We start from the raw sequence: 25,654 nt of genomic DNA, 5'->3' as shown, positions 1-25,654 counted from the left end.
ATGTTTTATCATCTGCAATTGCTGTACCCTTGAAAACTTGGGTGAACTGAATTGTGAAAAATAAAATTATAAGCTTTGAATATAGTAGAAAAATATTTAAGATTCCTGAAGATGAATTCTTTTGTCAAGTAATCCTTTTATACCCTATTTTTAAAATAAATTCAATTTTTAGTATTGTATTCTTTAAAACTAGCACCCATTTAAAAAGGGCAAATATGGTGATTTCTATGGGTATTCTGTAATGAGTCAGGCCCAAGGGTTCCCTACCCTTTCCCCTCAGAAGATTTCTGAATATCAACCTTGTTCTGCTCAGTTCCTGCTGCAGTGCAGGGGTGGCCACGGAGGGGGCTGTGATTGCAAAATGATTCTTTAGGCAATAAAAAAATTGTGTTCTTGGGAGGATGAAGGAAATGGGAAATAGAAGCAAGAGCTAGAGAGACGGGAGGTAAGGAGAAGAGGTAGGACTAGGGCTGGTGAAGGAATTTGGAGAGGAATTGGTAGAGAGGTTGACATGTTTGAGAAACTGAAAGGTGGGCATGATGGAAAGGTGGGGGATTGGGGTGGGAAATGACACGAAGTCGGAGAGCGTCAAGGACACATTTAGGCAGCCCTTATAGGCCCTGATGTGATGCTAAGGTTGTATTCCAACCTCAATGGGAAGCCATTAAGGGTGATATGACACAATTCACATTTTAAGAAAATAATTTTCCTGCCACAGGAGGGTAGACTGGAGGTAGGCAAGAGTAATCAAAAATAAACTTTGAAGATAGAATTGTCAGGTATAACCAAAAGATCTAATATAGGGGAGTAAAGGGGAGGTAGGAATCAAGGATGACTCCCAGGTTTCTGGAATGAGTGACTCAGTGCCATTAACTGTCCCCTATCATTCTCTACAGTCTTTTGGACATAATCTCGTTATTCCTATTATTTCAGCTGAGACTGTATTCACGATTCTCTCTCCAGCTCTAACCCATCTCCTGAACTCCAGATCTGTATTGTCAAATGCTTGCTGTACAACGAATACAAATCTCCTTCCTTTTCTTCCTCAAATCCAATACTTGGGATCATAGGTTGTTGTTAAAATTTACTTCCTTCTCTGTTGTTACCCAAAATCAAAACAGTCCCCAAGAGCTGTGAGACTTTGCCTCCAAACAGCCACTAGCCCTAATCCCTGTTCTTTTTCTTCTGCCTCTTCTTTTTCCAGGCCCCCTCCCCTCCTGCCTAGACTACTGTTAGGGTCTTGTACCTTGTTCCCCCACCACCAGTCTGCTCTCTCAATCCATCCTGCATGCTGCTTCCAGCTTGATCTCCCAAAAGTGAAAAATCTAGTTTTTTATACCCATGCTCAAAAATGATCAATGGTTTCCTATTGATGAAGAAAATAAGCATAACCCTGGCTGATGTGGCTCAGTTGGTTGGAGTATTGTCCTGTAACCAAAAGGTTACAGGTTTGATTCCTGGTCAGGACACATACCTAGGTTACAGGTTTGATCCCCTGTCCTGGCATGAGCTTGTGTGATGCCTGGTCTGAAGGTTATGACCCCCTGTGCCGGTGCCAATCCCTTGTCCAGTTGAGTACAGGATGCAACCAATTGATGCTTTTTGATCACATTGATGTTTCTCTCCCTTCCTCTCTCCCTTCCTTGTTCTCTAAAAGCAAGGGGAAAAAAATGTCTTCAGGTGAGGATAAAAAACAATTAAGCACAAACATCTATGTCTGGCATTCAAGATCCTCAACCCCATAAAAACTGGTTTATTTTAAGACTATTGTCCACAGAGGTGGCATAACATTTGAATATTTAGAAAGAACAGGAAGAAGGGGATTGATATTTGGGTTGGATATGAGCAGACTGAATATGAGGCTGTGCCTGAACTGCTCCTCTTCAAGAAGGCCTTTCACAAAAACTTAGTTCATGTCAAAATCAGACGCATATCACCTCAAAAGAAGTGCCTCAAGGAAATTGCAGGGGACATTGGCTGTTTCTCTCTGCCTGACACCCCTCTTTCTTTCAAGAATGAGAAAGTGCCAATCATGGCTTTTATTACCCTTTTCTAAATGATGGGCCCACAGCATATGACCCAGTAGGGCTGACCAAAGGTTTGATATACAAACCCTAGAGAGAAAGTGTTCTTGCCTCTCTCTGGAGATGGTGAACAATAGGACCATAAGAGCCTGGAGCTGCTGGCGGCTACCTTTCCTTAATTTTAACATAGCAAGCGCTTGCTTGAGTATGAAACCAATAAAGAGAAAAATGGGGCTGAGAGAAAGTCGGAGACCACATCATCTGAGTCCTGAGCCTTGCAGTGCCCCTGAACTTCTGCTACACACAAGAAAGGGATATTATACAAATGGTGGCAGAGAAAGGAAATGTAAACCATTCCAACCCACTGTCCTTATCATAGTGAGTCCATGTTTCATTTCCCTTAAATCTGTCCTTTCCCTGGAATGCTCTTTGTCCAATCCCATCTAAGCCAGCCCCATGCCCATGCTCAAGCCAGGGGAGGGCACACTGTGCTTCCTTACGCCCACTGCCTCACAGGGGGTATCTGTGCAGGCAGCCCTCCTGGGCCTCTCTGCCCATCACGAGCATCTCTGCCCCACTGGAGCTTAGGGAAGTACATGTGGCTACTTTGGCACTCTACTCCCTCAGTCATCAACTGCCACCCACCAAGTGGTCCCCAGCAGGTTATTTTAACCCCAAGGAGAATTAACTATCTGGAAAGCAATTTGAGGTTGTTCAAGGCAAAAATGACACTATTATACCACAGAGTTGGATACAAAATATAACCTTATTTGAGATCAAAAGCAGGAGAACTGTGTCCCACAACACACACACATGCACACACACACACACTACTCCACAGAATTTTGAATTAATAAGGTCTGGATTATCTGATGTTTTTATAATAGAATAATGGCGTGTGTTTGTTCAGCTAAAGAACAGCAATTGCTTTGAGTTACTCATGATTTTTAAAAAATTAATAGATCGAAGCAATTTTATTGCATTCTGTTATACACATGGGCCAGAGTCTCTCCATACCTTCCTCAATGGGTGAACAAAGTATGCCTTTGGATCAACACTGACTCTTTCAGGTCATGACAGTTCCTGTATTGGAATACTACGCATGGCGACACTAGTGGCCTAGTGATATTAATGCTCCTTCCAAAAGTGCCCAGCTTTCTCCTGGAAGTAATGTCAGCAATGATAGGCTACAACTGAATCGCTTCTGATAAGCAATTAGCACATATGAAATCACCGCGTGTTATTCAAGGTTTTGTGCTGTTAGGAGAGATACAGCAGGGGTTACCCATTAAAGAGCATCTGTGAGAAACTTCTGCTATTATTATGGAAGCAGTGGGCAATATTCAAATGGAGGCAACTCAACCATTTAAATAAATGTGTTTTTAATCATAAAATGTCAGTGGTGTTCTACAGATCTGTTTTTCCTATTAATGCGTTGGAGATCATGCTAATGATATTTAGTTACTGTTTTAAGAGCAGCTGAAGTCTTATAATGAAAGGCAGCATAAAAGGACACAGCAGTATTATTCTGAAGCTGGGAGTCATTATTTGTCTGTGTAAAATCTGATGGCACTTAAATCTATATGAGGATCATCTAAGCAGCAAAAACATAGACTTAGACAACATCACAAGATGTGCCCCAAACACTCCTCTACTTCATATCACTTTTCAAGCCCTGAAAAGACAAAAAGTAAAGCACACCAGGGTTAGATGGTTAATGGTATGTAAGGGAGGTCTCAAGTCAGTATTTCAGAAAACAGCTCATTTGTGAAGTATGAATGTATCTGACATATTGATCACTGCATTTACCCACCAATCACACCTCTAATGAGAGAATGCACTGCACTCATCAGCTGCTGAAGGAGAAGACATGGGGGATTATGACTTGTTCCTTGTGATATCCTTCCCCTCTCCCCATCCCCCCTCCAACTTGGAAATGGTTGATCGGATCAGGGGTGAGCCACAATCCACCCAAGACAGTTGTCATCTGGCCCTCAACCTGTGCTAGAAGTGAATCAGGCCAATCAGGGTTCTTCTCTCACAGATTTGTGCTAAGAAAGACATAGTGGATAAGAAAAGAGGCAATAGGAGCCTAAGCTGGGAAGATGTGTGTGAGTCATAAAGAGTCAGAGCCTTAAAAAGAGTGACATTTGTTCCTAAAATTATTAGGCAACAGAAATTATGAGCATAAGGGGTCTCTTGGCTGGGCTCCAAGCTGAGACTGAGACTGAGTGTAAGGTAGAAGGAGCCACAGAGATCCTCTGTATGTTCACAGAATGTGCAAGGGCCCTCCAATGAGCATCTCACCACATTCTCCAGTTTTCCTGGAGTTGCAGATGCTCAAGCATGTCTGGCAAGCCAGGGAAGGAAACAGGATAGTAATAGAGGCTACATGGCAGGGAGCAACCTCAGAATGCCTCAGTAGGAAAAAAACCATAGGCAGTGAAGAAATCCAATAAGGTAGGCTGGAAAAAGCCACAAGGGCTCAAGTATTGGGACAGAAGAGTGGTGACAGGTTCAATCTGAGGCTCTGTCTGAAAGCCAGAGGCTCTCCTTCATAATCTCCCTGTCCTCCATGTCATTTGTCACGGTATGCACCCATCCTAAAGTCACCTAGACCAAAGCAGAGCAGAAGGAGAAGGCATTTTCCTAGAAGAAAGTTGCACACAGTAAGTGAGCAGGTGTCCTGGAGTACAGCAGAGGGCAGGGCTGATCAGCACCATTGTGGAGCAGCGTGGGCTCGTGCAAACCTCCAAGAGGGCTAGAGAGGCAGCCAGAATGGGTGATGGTTCATTTTATGTGTCAACTCGATTGGGCTAAGGGATACCCGAGGAGCTGGTCAAATGTTTCTGGGTGTGTCCATGAGAGTGTTTCTGAAGAGGTTAGCATTTGAATCAGTATACTAAGGAAAAACAACATTCCCCGATGTGGGTATGCACCACCAAGTCCATTGAGGGATGAATAGCACAAAAGGGCAGAGGAAGGGTGAGTTTACTCTCTCTCCTTCCACTGGGACATCTGTCTTCTGCCTCCAGACGTCAGAGCTCCCAGTTCTTGGGCCTTTGGTCTTGAACTGAACTACACCATCATCTTTCCTTGTTTTCCAGCTTGCAGATAGCAGATTGTGGGACTTCTCGATTTCCATAACCACATGAACCAATCCCTATAATAAATCTCCCCTTACATAGATCTGTAGACCTAGATCCTGTTAGTTCTGTTTCTCTGGGAAACCCTGACTAACACAGGAGCTAAATGAGTAAACTCCCCAAACACACCATGAGAAGGAGCAGAGTTGAGGTTTTGAGACTTGGCAGGTGCTGACTATAAATAATAATAGACCCAGGGAAAACTACTCAAGGAAATTTATCCCAGTATTCCAGCTGATGGGACTAAAGGGGCAGCTGGAACATGCAGCAGAGACACTCAGAGAAAAGCAGAGACCACACAGCCCTTGAGAATCTGATTCTAAGACTACTGACAGCTTTGAAACTCCAGTTTCAAAGTGAGTCCATATGTCTCTTACAATAACTTTCCCTACCCCTTCTTTCAATGCCTTGAATAGTTTCTCCACTCTTTGCAACTGAAAAAATCTAATTAAACAAAAAAATTAAAATATCCATCATTTCTTTGACCGCCAGCAAATCGCCAAGTTGTTGGTAAGTGTTGCACCTGTGACTGGTGCTTTTGTCCCTTTCTTGTCCTGTGATCCCTCCCTCCACATCCTTGGGCCGGTCTTGGTAACTGGTTCACACTCTTCTTCAGGGGGCATGCACCAGACTGCTCACCTCTGGTCTGGTTTAAGTTTCAGTCAGTTCTAGAGCTGAGAAAAGTATATTTAATCCAGCACCAAAAAATGCCCAAGATGCTTTGATGGTTGCTGTCACATTGTCTCCTTGACTCTTTTATGACTACAAAAGTAGAGTTGTAATAGTAGTTTTATCGATGAGGAATCTGAGTTCATCAAAGTTAAATGATGTGTATAGGAAGTTGCAGAGCAGAGATTAGAACACAGGTCCTGATGCTACCACAGCTTGTGTTAGCTGCACAGGCCACCCCCAGCCTCATAAGTGCAGGGATCTGGGCTGATCACCAAGTACTTATACCCAGTTGCTATGGATTGTATGCAGCACTCCCAAGGTAGTGCTCCTGGGAGTGGAAGAGGAGAAAAGGATGCAAAAACTCAGTGAAAAAAGGAGAAGCAAAGAAGCGAAAGAAGACTAGCAGATAAAGTGTCAGCTAAGTGGGTGATATTGCCCAGGGATGACAGAGTCTGGCAGGGAGACAGAGCCCTTCGAAGAGAGACGGAAACTCCCCCTGAGCCTCCCATTTTAAAGCTACCCACCACAAGGCCAATCTGATTCCTGTTTTCCACTCCCACCAAAATAAAAGGCACAACCAAAATTAGAATAAAGGAAAACACCAAACCTGAGAGCCCTTGAGTCTAGAAAGCAATCTTTGGCATTTTGTCAGCAATAAAGTAAAAATTTCCATTTTTAATTTTGAGAAATTTTATATTGCACAATGTACTATTTCTGCCACAGCCATAAATACTATTTGTCCTCCATTTGGTATCTGGACCAAACCCAAGCATTTACTGGCAGAGGCTACTTTTACTGTTTTGGGCAGCATTGCCTATTGAAAAGGAGCATAGGTCCTGGAGCCAGACTTCATGAGTTCAAATCCTGCCTCTGATGCTTGCTGAGCGTGTGTCTTCAGGAAAGCACTCCACTCCTCTGTACCAAATTTCCTACTTCCCAACATGGTTGTGAAGATAAAACAGGTGACTAACCCTCCTCATTTGCCTGGATGCTGGACTTTCCAAACTAAAACTGGAAAAGTCCCAGGCAAACAAGGATGAGTTGGTCACCCAAGGATAAAATAAGATACTGCAGGTAAAGCACTTAAACGGTGAGCGCTCAACAAATGTTAGCCATTAAGATTATGTGACCCCACTGCGCATATGACCATTATAGTGGTCATTGTTTCCTCTGAACTTGGAGGTATGGAACTAGGATCCTGGCCTTTTCTGACACTCGAGACCACTTCAATTTCTCTGATGTCCTGGAATCACTGGAAACAGGGCAAAGATGAGGGCAGTGTGCCTGCGCTGACAGCAACATCTGTGTTTAGAGGGAGGGTGAGCCAGACTCCTCTTCTAGCCTGGAACAAAGTTCCCCAATCTCCCCTGATACCCACCCTACTCTGTGATGGGTGCACCTGGACCATGCTGGCTATCTGGCTGTCTACACTGGAGATCTAGAGACAGAGTTGGATCTACTGAGTTAAGACTTTTAGCCTTTGGAGTCAGATTCCCCCTCAGGACCCCCCAAGTCTTCTCAAGGGTTCCAAGAGTATTTCTGAACAATGAAAGGACCATCTCTGAACAGTCTGGATCTGGCATCCTGGGAGGTTCCATTTCTTTCAAACTCTTCAAACTTTTTATCCCTGAGGGTCTTGTGGGTTCCTCACTGTCTGGTCTCAGCTATAGGAAAGAATTTACAGAGGAGGCACTTTAGAGCAGGGCTTAAGTACTTAGGGACCCTCTAAGGGATCATGGGCAGCTTATCCTCGTTAAACCTCTGCCCAACAGTTATAGTTAAGATAAGAATTGCTTAACACTCACTATGTGCTAAGCAACTGACATACAATTTTTCTTTTTTTCTTTTTTAATTGTGCAATTAAATGTTTCATTAATGTAATTCAATTAGACTTCATATATGAAGGAATTTTATGTGCTATTGACAGAATGTATCAAGGTTTTCAGTTACAAATGTTCGGTCCTCTTGTCATAAATTCTAATGTGATAATTTTGAATTTATAATTTGTAACATTTTAATCGAACTAATACAAATTACACTTAAATCATGTGTTGATTTTATTTATTTATTTACTCTATTTTAATTTATTTGAAAGTTTTGCTTTTGTATTTTAAGGGCATCTCATCAGGTACATAAAAATATAGAATTGGTATATATTCCTGATAAACTGGCATACAATATCTTAATTAACCCTCAGGATAAACCAAAGGGGTATGCCTATTAGGAATCTCATATTATATAGGAACCTGAGGTGCAGAGAGAAGTAGCTTGTCCAAAGTCACATAGATTGCAATTGGCAGAATCACATTTAAACTTGTAAAGTTGGGATCCAGAACTCAAAGTTTCAATGGGGTATATTATGACTCTATGAGACAAAGTAACACACACAAAGACACTTAGTGTATGATAAGCACTAAATAATTTTTTTAAGGGAGGAGGACTGAAAAGATATTCAGGGAAAAATCTTCATTCACATACAAGAAAAGACAGTGTATCTACTAAGCCAGCCTGACACTGTTAGAAAATATTAACAAGTTTTTATTGAACATGTATTTGGTGACTACTGCTATAAAAAGAATGTAGAGTGCAGCTGTGACCTAAACCAGACACTGTTTCTACACTCCCAAAGCTTACACCTCAAATAAAGAGATAAAAATTGAACAAATTTTTCCACTCAGAAAAGGGGGGAAGAAATGAACAATCTAAAAATTATCATCAAAAGAATAAAATACATAAGAATAAACTTAAACAAGAAGGCAAAGACTTGTATATGAGACAACTACAAGGCATGGCTGAAAGAAATTAAAGAAGGCATAAATAAATGGAAAGACATCCTGTGTTCATGGACTGGAAGACCTAATATTGTTAAGATGTTAATGCTACCCAAAATGATCTACAGATTTAATGCAATTCATATCAAAATCTCAAAGGTATTTTTTGCTGAAGTAGAAAAGTCTATCCTAAAATTTACATGTGCTCTCAAGGGACCCTGAAGAGCCAAAACAATTTTGAAAAAGAAAAATAAAGTTGAAAGTCTCACGCTTCTTGATTTCAAATTTTATTATAAGCCACAGTAATCATAATAATGTTGTACTGTCATAAAAACAGATATGTAAACCAATGGGATAAAATAGAGAGCCCAGAAATAAACTCTCACATATATGGTCAGATGAATTTTGACAAGGGTACAAACATCATTCAATGTGAAAAGGACAGTCTTTTTAACAAACAGTGTTGGAAAAACTGGATATCCACATGCAAAAGAATTAAGTTGAACCCTTACCTTACACCACATACAAAAATTAATTTAAAATGTTCAAAGACCTAAACATAAGAGCTAAAATTATAAAACTCTTAGAAGAAACATTGAGGGGGGAGCTCCTTGACAATGGATTTGGCAGTGATTTCTTGAATATGATATCAGAAGCAAGGGCATCAAAAATGAGAATAGATAAATTGGACTAAATAAAAATGTAAAACTTCTGTGTATCAAGGAACATAATCAACAGAGTCAAAAAGTAACCTATGGAATGAAAGACAATGTTTGCAAATTATATATCTAATAAGGGGTTATTATCCAGAATATATAAAGAACACTTACAACTCAAAAAAAAAAAAAAAAAGAAAAAGAAAAAGGATAAACTGATCAAAAAATGTGTTAAGGACTTGAATAGATATTTCTGTAAACAAGACATACAAATGGCCAGCAAGCACATGAAAAAGTGCTCAACACCAAATGCAAATCAAAACCACAATGTAATATTACCTCACTCTCATCAGGATGGCTACTATAAAAAAAAAAAAACACACAAAAATAACAAGTATCAGTGACGATATGGAAAAACTGGTACCCAGTGTAGTCAAATTCATAGAGAAAGTAGAAGAGGATAGCTAGGTGCTGAGAGGAGGAGAAAAGGAGTTGCTTTTTAATGGGGATAAAGTTTCCATTTCACGAGATGAAAAGATTTCGAGAGATGGGTGATGGCGATGTTTGCACAACATTGTGAATGTACTTAAAGCTACTAAACTGCACACTTAAAAAGAGTTAAGATGGTACATTTTGTGGTATGTGCATTTTACCACAAGTTAAAAAATAAATTTAAAAAGAAGAGTGGAGCCCTGGCCAGGTGGCTCATCTGGCTGAACGTCATCCCCTGAAACCAAAGGGTTTCGGGCTCTATTCCGGTCGGGACACATACAAGGTTTGGGTTCCATCCCTGGTCAGAGTGTGTATGGGAGGCAATCGATTGAAGTCTCTCTGTCTCTGTCTCTCTCCTCATTCTCCTCTCTCTCTCTGATTCTCTCTCTCTCTCCTCCCACCCCACCCCCATCTCTCTCCCTCCCTTCCTCTCTCTCTAAAATCAATAAACATAGCCTCAAGTGAGGCTTATTTTAAAAAGAGTGGAACATAATTGTAATGAATGCTGCAAAAGATTCAGGTCCAAAGTACATATAAAGTGAATCTGACCTGGGGATTGGGGAGGAAACTTCATTAAGCCAAGAGCAAGATGAGCAGGAGGTTTCTGGGGAAGAAAAGAGGCAAGCCAAGAGGACAGGATTTGCAAAGTCCTGTGAAGTGAGGGAATTTTAATTCACTTGGGAAGTTTCATTAATTAGCAACTAGGTCCAAACGCTTGTTTTCATCTGGTTGTCTTTTTTTTTTTTTTGAGACATAACTTATAAAGATTGCACAAATCTTAAATAAACAGCTTAATAAATTTAGTACCAATACTTTGAATCAAGTAACAGTCAAAAGAGGTATTGTCATGCTTCCTCTTCCCCTTCCCCTGGAGGCAGTGCTGGGGTGGGGGGGCTGAGAAGACAGCAGCAGGGAACCAGTCCAGATGGAAGGAGACTAAAGAGATATGACAACTAAATACTGTAACCCGTGATCCTGAATTGAATCTTGGACTAGAAAGGAAAAAGAGATATTGTTGGTGAAATTTGAATAGGAGCTCTGGATTGGGTGACGGTGTTACATCAGTGCTAACTTCCTGATTGGCACATTGCATTGTGGTCATGTAGAACAGAGTCGTTGCCTCTTGAAAATATGCTCTGATGCATTTAGGGATTGATGGGCATCATGTTGTAAACTTGATTTATACATTCACAAAAGAATAATAATAATGAGTGTATATATATCTATATATAGATATATAGATATCTCCATATGGAGAAATACATGGATATATTTATATGTAAGAGAGGATACAAATGTGTTAAAATATTAATAATTGGGATATCTGTGTGAAGGCAATATGAGAGTTCTGTATATTACTCTTGCAACTTTTCCAAAAGTTTGAAATTATTTCATGATAAGTTATTTTTCAAAAGTATTGCATGATTAAAATGAACTCACAGGTTAGATGGTAGGTAACAGAGGTGAGACCAGAAGTGAAAACAAACATTTTGTCTATCACTGAATTTGAAAAAGGAAAGTGTGAGAGAAAAGAATTTTTAGTGATCCTGTAGCTCCCTCAGAGTGAAGAGGCTATCCTACAAATAACCCACGTGTGCTTATTATAAACTCATAAATAAGCATTCTGGTTTGGCATCTGCTTTGGTTAGCAAGAACTGGTCACCGGATCTGGGAATACAGGTCCCTTCTCTGGATCATGGCCCAGCACCAATCCTGAGACACAGCCCTTTCCAGATTCAGAAAATTAAGGATGAAGGAAACTTACCAGCAGGATCTTACCTGCAGTGACGACAGACCTGGGCAAAAGCTGTAAATCCAGAAGGTGCTGAAGTGAAAATGGGAACAAACACCATGTGCCTCGATGTCTTCATACATCTGCAAAATCAGCAAAGGTCACATTCAAGTCTGGGCATGAATCTCTGGGTTTCCACAAGCACCTACCTCCTGAAATGCAGTGAAGCAAGCTCCTCAGTGTGTGGTAGTGTGGGAGATTTACGTAGGAAGCATCTTGGGAAAATGGAGAGACAGAGGAGGCCCAGACCTCTGTCCCTCACACAGGTGCTGTGCTGGAGGAGCACAGGTGGGGACAGGACAGCTGTGCTGACCAACCCATAGCTGTTAGCAGCGTTCAGGTTGGATGCCTTTGTGTAACTGTATCATGTAAACAGGTTTGTTTTCTTTCTTTTTTTTTTTTAATAATTAGAAACTGTAAGCATAGTCTTGTATATTCTTTGGGGAAATGGTTGTAGGATTAGTGAAGTCAACTCGTTGCCCCTCAATAAATCAGAAGCTGGGTTGAGAAAAAAAATTAATTTCAAGTACATTTTTATTAGAATAAAATCATCAAGGCTATCTTTCACAGTAATTTAAAAATGGTCATATTACTTCTGTCTACAGCCAAACTTTTTGAAGTTTCTTAAGCAAAGTAATGATAACTGAACATAATCAGTTTATTAACTAAAACATTTTTTTGAAGTGGGCAGAATGACATGGTAGACATTTAAATTTTATTTACTTATTTTTTAAAAAGCAACACATCACAATAAACTCTGAGGGGGAAAGGGAAGATTGAGTTACATTTTTAAAGGGAAAAGGAAAGCAATATTGTTACTGTTACTACTATGACTATGACTATGACTTCTACTATTATTATTTTGTTCACCTCCTTCCCTGTTTCTCAGGTGAAAAAAATCTAGCTCTCAATGCCAAATTCCTCACTTCTCATCCCTAACTCTCATTCCTGAGCTTCAAAAAATTAGTAACATCCTAGCTTTGATTTTCCTATAATCTAGTTTTCAAGTTCCATTTTTCAGAATAGAGATCTAGATTATCTTCCCTCTGTTCCCCAAATTATGTTGAATTTTCAAAAAACACACAAAATGTCAGCCTTTCTCCAGCTCACCCACAGCTACCCCATCTGGAGTTTCGGATTCTCACTGTTTCCTCCTCCACAGCCAGTGCTCCTGTTATGTGCTCCATTCCCTTGTCTCCAGCCTCTTCCTCCACTCACATTCCTACCTCCCCACCTCTCTCCATCCCTCAATGAATCCACTTTGGCCATTCATTCTCCAACCCTGTTCCCTGCAGTGGGTCTAGAATTTCCAGAAGTCCCACCAGAACTTTCCTGAAAATGAAATGCTGTTTCCAGTCCCCCTCCCTTGCTCTCCTTGACTTGCCAGTCTACAGACCATCTCCCCTCCTGAATGGTCCAATCCCATCTTAAGGAACTCCTCTTCCTTTACCCACACCCATCCCCAACACAGGTGTTTCCCAAAGTCCCAGCCTTGGTTCTCCTTCCTTTTCACCTCACCCCTTCCCAGAGAGATTTTGGTTTCCTCCTGTGTCCCAGGGTTGCTTCTTCCCTCTGGTTGTTCCCTTCTCTCTCTCACCTACCACATGCAAAATACTCCTACACCCTACACCCTGACTATCTTACAATCTACCTTCCTCCTCTGGCCCTTGGCTGGTTTGGCTCAGTGGATTGAGCGTCGGCCTGCGAGCTAAGTGTCGCTGGTTCGATCTTCCAGTCAGGGCACATCAGAGAAGGAAAACTCTGACTCCAAAAAACCTCCGCTGCCTTGCGGCATACCTCTTCAGGGGAAAGGCTAAGGGAGTAAACCCCGACAGAAAATCCGGAGCCGGAGTCCCTAAGGCGGTTCGACGTTGTAGTCAACACCGGCAACTCCTGCGGCGCACCTGAAACCAAGCTGTATTGACTCCGTCTTTCCCTTGGACCCTTCAGCTGCGAAGAGAGGGGGGGTCTGCTGCATGGGCAACAGCAGACCCTCCATATCACCCTGCCCAGGCTCTGTAGCTTCAGTTTCACTGGAGAGGACACTCCAGCGTCATCGCAAGATGTCGATTCAACACGGGAGGAGACAGAGACCGTGTCACTCCCGAGTCGGACTGCACAGCCATTCTCGGCGGTGCAGATAGACTCTTAAGACGCTACACCATCGTCTCTCGAGACGGACGGCTGCCACCGCCGACGACGACGACCTTCCTCCTCTCAGTCCCTGCTCCACTCACTGCCTTGGTTTGGGCTCTTATCCCTGGATTTCTAATATCCTCTCCAGCCTTTTCAAGCCCCTTTCTATAGCTAATACCATGTCCTTCTAAAACCAAATCTGTTTATGCCTCTTTGACAACTGGAAATTAGTCAGTAAAAGCCATCCAAAACCTCTTTAGTTTGATGTAGTGCCATTTGTTTACTTCTTTCTTTTCTCTCCCTTGCTCCAGGAGATACATCTAAAAAGGTATTGCTGAAATGATCTTGAAGAACTTGCTGCCTGTTTTCTTCAAGAAGTTTTATAGTCCAGGTCCAACATTTAATTCTTTATTCTGAGTTTATTTTTTGTATATGGTGTAAGAAAGTCACCCAATTTCATTTGTTTGCATTTATCTGTCCAGTTTTGCCAACACCTCTTATTTACTGCATCGTATAACTTTACTGCCTGTCGCAGATTAATTGACCATATAGTGAGGATCTATTTCTCAGCTCTCTACTGTATTCCATTGAACCATGTATCTGTTTATATGTCAGATTCATTCTGTTTTGATTATTGTACCTTTGTAGTATAGTTTAATATCAGGGACCATGACACCTCCCACTTTGTCCTTTCTCAAGATTTCTTTGACCATTAGAGGTCTTTGGTAGTTTTCTATAAATTTTAGAATTAGGTTGTTCTATTCTGAAAAGAATGCTATTTGTATTTTAGTTCAATTCCTTTCTTCAGTGTTTTACAGTTTTCAGGGTACAAGGTCTTTCACCTATTTGTTTAAATTTATTCCTAGGTATTTCATACTTTTTTAAAAATTATATTTTATTGATTATACTTACAGTTGTTCCAATTTTTTCCCCTTTGCTCCCCTCTGCCCAGTACCCCCCTTTCCTCCAGCAGTCTGACCTCCATTATAATGTTCATGTCCATGGGTCGTGCCTGTATGTTCTTTGGCTTTTCCATTTCCTATATTATTCTTAACATCCCTCTGTCTATTTTGTACCTACCAATTATGCTTCTTAAACCCTGCACCATTTCCTCATTTCTCCCCCATCCCCCTCCTAGCTGATAATCCTCCAAATGATCCCCATACCTATGATTCTGTTCCTATTCTGGTTGTTTGCTTAGTTTGTTTTTGTTTTTTATTTTTTAGATTCAGTTGTTGATAGTTGTGAGTTTATTGTCATTTTAATATTCATAGTTTTGATCTTCTTTTTCTTAAATAAGGCCCTTTAACATTTCCTATAATAATGGCTTGGTGATAATGAATTCCTTTAGCTTTACCTTGTCTGTGAAGCACTTCATCTGCCCTTCCATTCTAAATGATAGCTTTGCTGGATAGAGTATCTTGGTTGTAGGTCCTTGCTTTTTATCACTTTGAATACTTCTTACCAGTCCCTTCTTGCCTCCAAAGTTTCTTTTGAGAAATCAGCTGATAGTCTTATAGGAACCCCCTTGTAGTTAACTCTCTTCTCTTGCTGCTTTTAAGATTCTCTCTTTATCTTTAACCTTTGGCCTTTTAATTATGATGTGTCTTGGTGTGGGCCTCTTTGGATCTAGCTTGTTTAGGACTCTCTGTGGTTCCTGGACTTGTATGTCTATTTCCTCTGCTAAATTAGGAAAGTTTTCCTTCATTATTTTCTCACATAAGTTTTCAATTCCTTGCTCTTCCTCTTCTCCTTCTGGCACCCCTATGATTTGGATATTGACACATTTAAAGTTGTCCTAGAGGTCCCTAAGCCTCTCCTCATTTTTTTCAATTCTTGTTTCTTCATTCTGTACTGGTTGACTGTTTATTTCTTCCTTACATTCCAAATCGTTGTTTCAAACCCCAGCTTCCTTCCCTTCACCATTGTTTTTGTGTGGATTTTCCTTTGTTTCATTTAGCTTAGCCTTCGTTTCTTCCCTTATGTGATTGCCATACTCAAGCATGTCTGTCAAGTCTGTGAGCATCTTTATCACCAGTGTTTTGAATTATGCATCTGTTAGGTTGGCTATCTCCTCGTCGCTTAGTTCTCCCACTGGAACTTTGATCTTCTCCCTCTTTTGGGCCATAGTTTTCTGTCTCCTCAACTTGACAGCCTCCTGTGTTTGACTCTGTGTCTTAGGTAGAGCTGTCGCACCTGTTACATTGTAAGGAGTGGAGCCTTAGGTGTTCATCAGTACGGGGTGACCCATTTCCCCATGCTGTGATGCTGTATGTGGGGGAGGGGTCTGAGAGGAAATCATGTCAGTTGCTCAGCACTCACCCCTTTTCCAGGCACTTCTCCCACTTCCCATATGGGACTGGCGCCCCTCTAGCTGTTACCCTGGCTGCATTCCCAGAGTGGGTGGGTTTGCAGACATTCTAGGACCATGGGCACTTCTAAACAAATGGCCTCTACTGAGAGACTGGCAGTTTCTTCCTCCCTTCCCAACCCTCAGTGGTTTGCACAGTCAGAGGCAATGAGGCTTTGTTTTCTTTGGTGCTGAAACTGTGAATTGTGTGGTCTGGTCTGGAGCTGGGAGCACTCCCCAGGTGTCCCTCCTAACTTTTATAATGTGTGACTGCACTTTCCTCTGGCCGGCCACAGCCACTGCCTTGCTGCTACCGCAGCTGCTGCCACCACCACCACTGCTGCCACACCGCATCCTCTCCCCCCCTTCTCTGCCCCTCCTACCTGTCTGGATAAGTATTGCTTTTTTATATCTTTGTTTGTTGGACTTCCATGCAGTTCAATTTTCTGGTAGTTCTGGTTGTTTTTAGTTTTGGGGTAGTTGTATTTCTTATTGCTGTGGTGGGTGGCAAAGTGTGTCTACCTATGCCTCCATCTTGGCCGGAAGTCTGCTTAGGTGTAAATCTAATCTTATACTTTTTGATGCCATTATAAACGGGATTGCTGTCCGAATTTTTTTCAGGTCATTTGTTGTTGGTGTACAGAAATGCAACAGATTTATGAACATTGATCCTGTGTCCTGAAACTTTACTGAGGTCAGTTATTAGTTCTAACAGTTTTTTGGTGGAGTCTTCAGGGTTTTCTAGATACAGTATCATATTATCTACAAATAATGAGTTTTACTTCTTCTTTTCCAATTTGGATGGTTTTAATAGCAGTGTCAGAAAGATTTATTTGGAGAAAAGTTGTCAGACTTTCTTAGAATATTAGTATACCATGTCTTTCCATAGTTACAGCAGCAGCAGCATAGGACTTCCCAGAGTTTAAAGAGAACCTTTCATCCCAAAGTGAGTATCTCAGCCATCACTGTCATTATATTTAAAATATAAGTATGTTCACCAAAAATTTTATTTCATTTGCAAAAAGCATGTAGAAACCAAAGCATAGCCCTAGGTCTCTCAACATCACATCAACCCTCCCAGCTACACTGTGCCGACCGCTCCCTCACACCAAGGCCTTTTCTAACAATTCTTTCACCTCTTTCCTACGTGATCAATCTCCCACTCTACAGACTTATTCCATCAATATGTAAAAACATAATGTAGTTGACTCTTACCTTTTAAAAATGCCTTCTTAACCCTATCTCTGCCATGCCTCCCTTTTTACGGAACACTTCTTGATGTAGTTTTCTGTATTTGCTGCCTTTGTTCTCTCCTGTTCTCTCATGAACCCACTCCAATCAAGTGTTTGGACCCACTCCTCCAGCCAAACTTCTCTCATTAAGTTCATCACTGGCTTCTGCATGCATTTCTGTATCTCAAGGCCAAGACTCCGTTCTCATTTACTTGACCTAAAGCAGCATTTTGGAGGCCTTTTCTTTCTCTTGTCTTATTGCTTTGGCTTAGAACTTTCAATAATATGTTGAATAGAAGTAGTGATAATGGGCATCCTTGTCTTCTACCTGATCTTAGATAAAAGGCTTTCAGCTTTTCACCATTCAGCTGCAGGTTTGTTATATATGGTCTTTATTATGTTGAGATATGTTCCTCGTATACTCACTTAGGTGAGAGTTTTTATCATAAAAGGATGTTGAATTTAGTCAAATGCTTTGTCCGCATCTATTGAGATGATCATATGGTTTTTATCCTTCAGTTTGTTAATGTTATATGTCACATCCACTGATTTATGAATATTGAACCATTCTTGCATCCCTGAGTGAATCCCATTTGGTCATGGTGTATAATGCTTTTAATGTGATGTTGAAGTTGGTTTGCTAATATTTTGTTGAGAATTTTTGCATCCATGTTCACAGTTTTTGTACAATGAAGGAAACCACCAACAAAAACAAAAAGACAACCAATGGAATGGGAGAAAATATTTGTAAATGATACATCTGATAAATGGTTAATACCCAAAATATATAAATAGCTCATACAATTTAATGCCAAAAACAAACAAAAAAACCTCCAATCCAATTTAAAAAATAAGCAGAGGACCTGAATAGACATCTCTCCCAAGAGGACATACAGCTGGCCAACAGATGCAAAAAGATGCTCAACATCACTAATCTTCAGGGAAATGCAAATGAAAACCACAAGGAGACACATGTCAGAATGGCTGTCATCAATAAATCAACAAATAACAAGTGTTGGTGAGGATGTGGAGAAAAGGGAACTCTTGTGAACTGTTGGTGGGAATGTAAATTATTACAGCCACTATGGAAAACAGTATGGAGACTCCTCAGAAACTAAAAATAGAGCTTCCATACAATCCAGCAATTCCACTTCTGGGTATTCAACTGAAACCAAAACAAAACAAAAACACCAGTTTGCAAAGATACCTGCATATTATGTCCATTGCAACATTACTAGTAATTGCCAATATATGGAAGCAACCTAGATGTTCATCAACAGATTAATAGATAAAGAAGATGTGGTATATATACAACAGAATAAAAGAGAACAAAATCTTGCCATTTGTAACAACATGAATGGACCTAGATGGTACTCTGCTAAGTAAGGTACATCAGACAGAGAAAAAGAAATACCACTTACATGTGGAATCTAAAAAAAAACAAAAACAAAACAAAATAAATGAACAAACAAAATGGAAACAGATCCATAGACATAGAAATCAAAGTAATGGTTGGTTGCTAAAGGGGAGAGGATATATCAGGATGGGAATTTAAAAAATAAATAAAATTTTGCCAATTTGCTGAACAAAGCTGATAACTCACTGTCACTATAATTTATGAAAAAAAAAGAAAGACAAACATTCAGCAATGCTTTCCAGTGTCTTCCAGTGTCTCTGGGGCACTGTGACTATACAAGATAAATTCAAAGTATTTCCCTGCAGTGCATCAATTTTAATTAAAGATTTTGAGTATAAGTGAGGAATTTTTAATCCTGATGGTCACAGATTATCAAAAAAGACATTGCAGTAAAATCAACTCATATACATTACAGAGGACAACAGAAGTTCAGTTGCATTTTTAACATGTAACAGGAGAATTCAAAGACTTCTGTGCTTAGAGAAGGCAATGTGGAGCCATGTTCTGGATTCCTAGTTGTTCGGCATTCTATCTTCTCTGCCATTTTGAGCACTTCCCTGGAAAAGTTCAAGGAGCACTAAGCTCTATAGATAAAATTAAATCTTCATGTTTCTGGCCAACGTCAGACTTTCCAGTCCCATTTTCTGCTACTGGCTGTTACAATCCCTGAACTTTCGCTACTCTAATTTTTCTGCCTAGACTGACCTCCCAAGGTCTACTCCTAACAAAATCTCCTCATTCTTCAGAATCTAGCTCAGCTGTCACCTCCTCTGGGAAGTCATCCCAAAGTCTCTCAGGCTGACAAGTTTCCAGGTGCCCTTTGTCCTACTATCCAGGCCTTTAGTGTGCTGTGATGACTTATCTACCTGTCCATCTTCCCTGTGAGGCTCCTGGAATGTGAAGGCCCTGACAGGCATGTTGTGTCTCCAGAGGCTAGAAGAGTACTTATACATAGTCTGTGTGTGCTCAAGCAATGTCTGAAAAAATGAAGACAGGCAGGAAAATGGTTGTTTTCTAACAGGTACAAGGTCTTGACCAATGAGAGGGAAAGGGAAGGAAAACCCTGTATTTTGAAAAAATGAATCATCATAACAATGGCCCTTCCTCCCTGTAGTGCTTCAGTGTTCCTAGCTGGCCGGCAAGCAGGGGCTCCCATACCTTCCACTTCTGACCTGCTCTTCTTGATATCATAATGTCTTACTCTTGCCCAACTCTCCAGTACTTGAATGCTTTGGTCAGACCAAAGTCCAGCCTCTGGGGACCCTTTTACGTTGACTGTCCAGCCACTTTTCCTTCTGTCTGAATCCTACTCAGTTTGACGTTCAACTCAAATTCCACCTTCGCAGTGAAAACTTTCCTGGCTGTTCCAACCCTCATAAATTTTTTTCCCCTCTTAACACCTACAACACTTAAGTGCTTATTAGAGTTTAATTACATATGTCTTGAATTTTATAACTTTTATTGGCTTTCTTTATTACAGAAGTAATACATTTATATTAGAGAAAAAAATTTAAAAACCAGTTAAGCAAAAGGAAGAACCACTCACAAGCTCTTCATCTTGAGAGAACCACTTAAACACTGTGTGTATACCCTCCCAGAGTTTTTTCTATGCATGCTTAGACAGTTTTCCACAAATGAATTCATGTTGTTTTGCAAATTGTTTTAAAAATATACTAATAAAACATTAACATACTGGTACACATATTTCTTCAACATCATTTTTGATGAACCTATGGCATTCAATTTTATATGTGAACCACCATCTATTTAGAACCCTGGCTGGTTTGGCTCAGTGGATTGAGCGTCGGCCTGCGAGCTAAGTGTCGCTGGTTCGATCTTCCAGTCAGGGCACATCAGAGAAGGAAAACTCTGATTCCAAAAAACCTCCGCTGCCTTGCGGCATACCTCTTCAGGGGAAAGGCTAGGGGAGTAAACCCCGACAGAAAATCCGGAGCCGGAGTCCCTAAGGCGGTTTGACGTTGTAGTCAACACCGGCAACTCCTGCAGCGCACCTGAAGCCAAGCTGTATTGACTCCGTCTTTCCCTTGGATCCTTCAGCTGCGAAGAGAGGGGGGGTCTGCTGCATGGGCAACAGCAGACCCTCCATATCACCCTGCCCAGGCTCTGTAGCTTCAGCTTCACTGGAGAGGACACTCCAGCGTCATCGCAAGATGTCGATTCAACACGGGAGGAGACAGATACCGTGTCACTCCCGAGTCGGACTGCACAACCATTCTCGGTGGTGCAGATAGACTCTTAAGAAGCTACACCATCGTCTCTCGAGACAGACGGCTGCCGACGACGACGACCATCTATTTAGGCAATCCTTTACTGTAAGACATTTAGACATTTTCCATTTTCTTTTTGCCAATATACAAAAAAATTTTTTTCTCTGCATTCTTGTTTAATTAGTATAAATTCCAGTAAATACTGTAGTCCCTCTCTGTATCGCAATTCACTTATCACGGCCTCACTGTATCATGGGATTTTTAAAAATATTATATTTAATTATTTATCGCAGATCTTTCACTCTGAGATTTTGCAGTACTGTATATGTATGTTGTTAAACTTACGTAGGTTTAAGAGTGTAGAATATGTTTAAGAACATAAATAGTGTTTATAAAAGTGTGGGAAAGGTCAATAAGTGACTGGGAATGGTTTATAAAGCCTTAAAATATATATAAATACTAAAATAAATGTAATCTACTTCGCAGATTTTCACCTATCATGGGGGGGTCTAGAACGTAATACCCGTGATAAGTGAGGGAATACTGTATAATTTTTATGTAAATAATTTTAAATGTTATTAATGATGAGAAATTCATTAAATAATTAATAAAAGTAATTAAATATAAATTTATTGCATTTACCAATAGGTTCAACTATATTAGTTTTGACTACCATTGAGAATTTTTTAAAGTTCTTTGAGGATAGGCTCCAATGCTTCCTCATTAGTACAACAGATGTTCAATGGTGCATGTTGAAGACTTAGCTTCTTTTATATCACTTAAATTTTTAGATCATAATGGCATCTATTCTTTATTGTAAAAGCAGGTCTTGGGCTATATCACTCCAGATAGTGATGTGAGAACATCCTTTCCTATTAAATGCTATTTCCAAAGTCCCTCTTAGGAACTGGGGTGTCTTTGGGGGAGATAATATAGAACAAATAAGAGAGACAGGTAGTTAAAAGGGTTGCCCGCCCAATTTAACAAGAGGTAGCAGTAAAATTTTTCCATGATTCTAGTTACACTAGAAAATTGTAACGCTCTCTAGTTTGGAATACACCATTTTTTCCTCAAAACTTGTGTGAGATTTTGTACGGTGAGAAATCACTTTCCTCAGCAGTGGCATGCCCATGGATTTAGTACTAACCCTTGAATTTCCTCTGTGCTGCTGCTACTTGACCCTGCACTACTCCATGCCTTTTCTCTCTCCCACAGCTTTCCCTCCACTATCAGCTGCTGATCTCCCTTCTTAGTCTACTAAGAAAACAGACTCAGACAAGGACGCTCCACATTTCCCACCACCACAATCTAGCCACTCCCTCCCCCCACCGCACATCCCTGCCATGACTTCCCTCCTGTTGCTAGGGATGAACTGGCCCTACCTCTTAAATAAGAACCACTCTCTGACTTAAGAAATTTACTCCAAAAGTTATCCCCCCACCCACCCTTTATGTCAATGGTTTTTCCTCTTGACAGGACTGTTCCCACTAATGAGCTCTAATTTCTCACTAGGACCCTCTACCCATTTCCCCATTTTCTCTTTCACAGCAAGCTCCCCTAAAGAGTGGTTCTACACCCACTGCCTACTCTTCCTCTTCCTCTTTCAAACCCACTCCAGCCAGATTTAGTCCCTACCACGCCTCTCTGTCAAAGACAAATCTGAAAGTCATTGACATGTTTGTTCTTACCTTATTTGACCCATCAGCAGCATTGACACAACGAATTACACCTTGCTTCTCAAAACATTCTCTTTTACTTGGCCCCAGATGTCATACTCCCCTCTCCCTATCTCTCTCACTGATTACCATTTCTCAGTCACCTCGGCCAGACCTTCATTTTCTTCACCTTCTGTCCTCTAACTGTTAGAGTGCCCCAGATTTCAATCCTCAAATCTCTTCTTTTCCCCACCCATGTTCCCAGATTCTCTATGCTGATGACACAGATTTCTATCTCTAGTCTGGACCTCTCTCCTGAAGTTCAGACTCCCATGTCTAATTGCCTACTCAACTTTTCCACTTCTATGTCTGATGGGCAACAGGAATTTACTATATATCCAAATCCAAACACCTGAGCTTCTTCCACTGGTAAGTAGAATCTCCCCATCCATCAGCTATTTGGGCCAGAATCTGTAATTTCCTTCGAATCCTCTGTCTCTCACATCCCACAGTTAAATAAATGTTCTGTCTGGTTTATTTTGAATATATATCTAGATTCCATTTACAGTTTTCATTGTAGTCCAAATTACCATCACCTTTCTCTTAGTTTATCTCAATACCCTCTACCAAGTCTCTGTGCTCCCACTCTTTTTCTAAAAGTATATCTCATTGATTATGTTGTTACAGTAATTCCAATTTTTTCCCCTTTGCTCCCCTCTGCCAAGTACCCTCCTTCCCTCCAGCAATCCCACCCCCCCTTACTTCATGTCCATGGGTCGTGCATATAAGTTCTTTGGCTTCCCCCTTTCCTATAGTATTCTTAGCTTCACCCTGTCTATTTTGTACCAACTGATTATGCTTCTTAATCCCTGTACCATTTCCCCATCCCTCCCTCTTCCCCCTCCCAGCTCATAACCCTCCAAATGACCTACATACCTATGATTCTGTTCCTATTCTGGTTTGCTTAGTTGGATTTTGTTTTTATTTTTTAGATTCGGTTGTTGATAGTTGTGAGTTTGTTGTCATTTTAGTGTTCATAGTTTTGATCTTTTTCTTAAGTAAGTCCCTTTGATAGTTCATATAATAATGGCTTGGTGATGATGAACTCTTTTAGCTTTACCTTGTCTGTGAAGCACTTCATCTGACCTTCCATTCCAAATGATAGTTTTGCTGAATAAAGTAATCTTGGTTGTAGGTCCTTGCTTTTCATCACATTGAATACTGCTTGCCAGTTCCTTCTTGCCTGCAAAGTTCCTTTTGAAAAATCAGCTGATAGTCTTACAGGCACTCCTTTGTAGGTAACTCTCTGCTTCTCTCTTGCTGCTTTTAGGATTCTCTCTTTATCTTTCATCCTTGGCATTTTAATCATGATGTGTCTTGGTGTGGTCCCCTCTGGGTCCAGCTCACCTGGGACTCTCTGTGCTTCCTGGACTTGTATGTCTATTTCCTTAGCCAAATTTGGGAAGTTTTCCTTCATTATTTTTTCACAAAGTTTTCAATTTCTTGCCATTCCTCTTCTCCTTCTAGGACCCCCACGATTCAGATGGCATGTTTAAAGTTGTCCCAGAGGTTCCCAAGCCTCTCCTCATCTTTTTCAATTCTTGTTTCCTCATTCTGTACTGGTTGACTGTTTTTTTTTCTTCCTTATGTTCCAAATCATTTATTTGAACCCTGGTTTCCTTCCCTTCATGATTGGTTTTGTGTGGATTTTTCTTCCTTTCATTTAGCATAGCCTTCACCTCTTCCCATATGTGTTTGCCATACTCAAGCATATCTGTCAAGCCTGTGAGCATCTTTATCACCAGTTTTGAATTCTGTGTCTGTTAGGTTGTCTATCTCCTCATCTGATAGGTTGCCTATCTCCTCATCACTTAGTTCTCCCACTGAAACCTAATCCATTCCCCCTTTTTGGGCCCTACTTCTCTGTCTCCTTATCTTGACAGGCTCCTGTGTTAGTTTTCCTGTGTCTTAGGTAGAGCTATCGCTCCTGCTACGTTGAAGGGAGCCCTAGGGATTCGTCAGTTCAAGTGACCCGTTTCACATGTTGTGGCACTAAAGGTGGGGGAGGGGTCTGAGAGGGAACAATGCCTCTTGCCCAGCAATCACCCCTTTTCCAGGCACCTCTCTAGCTGTTACCCTGGCTGTCGTTCCCAGAGTGGATGGCTCTGTGGACGCTCTAGGACCATGGATGCCCTTCAAACAAGCAGACTCTGCCAAGAGACCAGCAGTCCCTGCCTCAGCCCCAACCACCACTGGTTTGCACAGTCAGAAGCAATGAGGCTTGATTTTCCCTGGCACTGGGACTGTGAGCTGGGTGGTCTGGGAAGGAGCAGGGAGTGCTCCCCAGGTGTCCCTCCTGACTTTATAAAATGTCTGTGCTTTCCGCTGGCCTGCTGCTGCTGCTGCTTCTGCCACCACCACACTGCATCCTCTCCGCCCCAGTACCACCCCTCCTACCTGTCTGGATGAGTACTTCTTCTGTATATCTTTGTTTGTTGGACTTCCATGCGGCTTGATTCTCTGGAACTTCTGGTTGTTTCTAGTTTTGAGGTAGCTGTATTCCTTCTTAGTTGTGGAGGGAGATACAGTGTGTCTGTCTATGCCTCCATCTTGGCCGGAAGTCTCTGTGCTTCCACTCTTATATTCTCTTCCACTTAGCAAACATGATGATCTTTTAGGAGTCAAGGCCAGGTCATGTCCTCTCTCTGAAGAAACCCCTATAAATGTCTTCCATTTTCCCTTAAACTATAAGCCTGTTGGATATCCCTCTGGCATCATCTCCTGCTTCTCTCCATTAGTCACAGTAGCCTCTTTGCTGTCCTTGGAGCATTCCAAGTCACTCTACCTCAGGGCCTTTGCACTTGTTCTTCTTCATATCTGAAAAGCTTTCCCCCAGTGTAGCTGCAGAACTTGCTGCCTCACTTCATTTATCTCTCTGCTCACATGTCTTCTCATCAGGCATGCAAACATCCTAGCTAAGAATGGTCCCACCCCATTACTCTTGAGCTCCTTTCCTATTTTGCTTTAATAGCACTCTTCCCCTCTATACTCTGTATGGTATATGATCACATACCATATAGATA

General features: G+C 41.1%; 1 protein-coding gene across 2 annotated transcripts in view; it reads right to left on the bottom strand.

Annotated features, from left to right (window-relative positions):
* Positions 1 to 25,381, bottom strand: part of LOC150007468 (uncharacterized) — a 94,393-nt gene extending 69,012 nt beyond the window's left edge. For both annotated transcript variants that reach the window (XM_090280552.1, XM_090280551.1), the window contains exons 1-2: positions 25,029 to 25,381; positions 11,541 to 11,636 (exon numbers count right to left, since the gene is read on the bottom strand). In XM_090280552.1, coding sequence (XP_090136678.1) covers positions 11,541 to 11,636; positions 25,029 to 25,078 — 146 coding nt within the window. In that variant the 5' untranslated portion in view covers positions 25,079 to 25,381. The remainder of the gene's footprint in view (positions 1 to 11,540; positions 11,637 to 25,028) is intronic.
* Positions 25,382 to 25,654: the final 273 nt, after the last annotated feature.

Source organism: Furipterus horrens, unplaced genomic scaffold, assembly GCF_987537825.1.
Source record: "Furipterus horrens unplaced genomic scaffold, mFurHor1.1.pri manual_scaffold_6, whole genome shotgun sequence".
Classification (NCBI taxonomy): domain Eukaryota; kingdom Metazoa; phylum Chordata; class Mammalia; order Chiroptera; family Furipteridae; genus Furipterus; species Furipterus horrens.
This window is presented reverse-complemented; position numbering and strand designations above follow the sequence as displayed.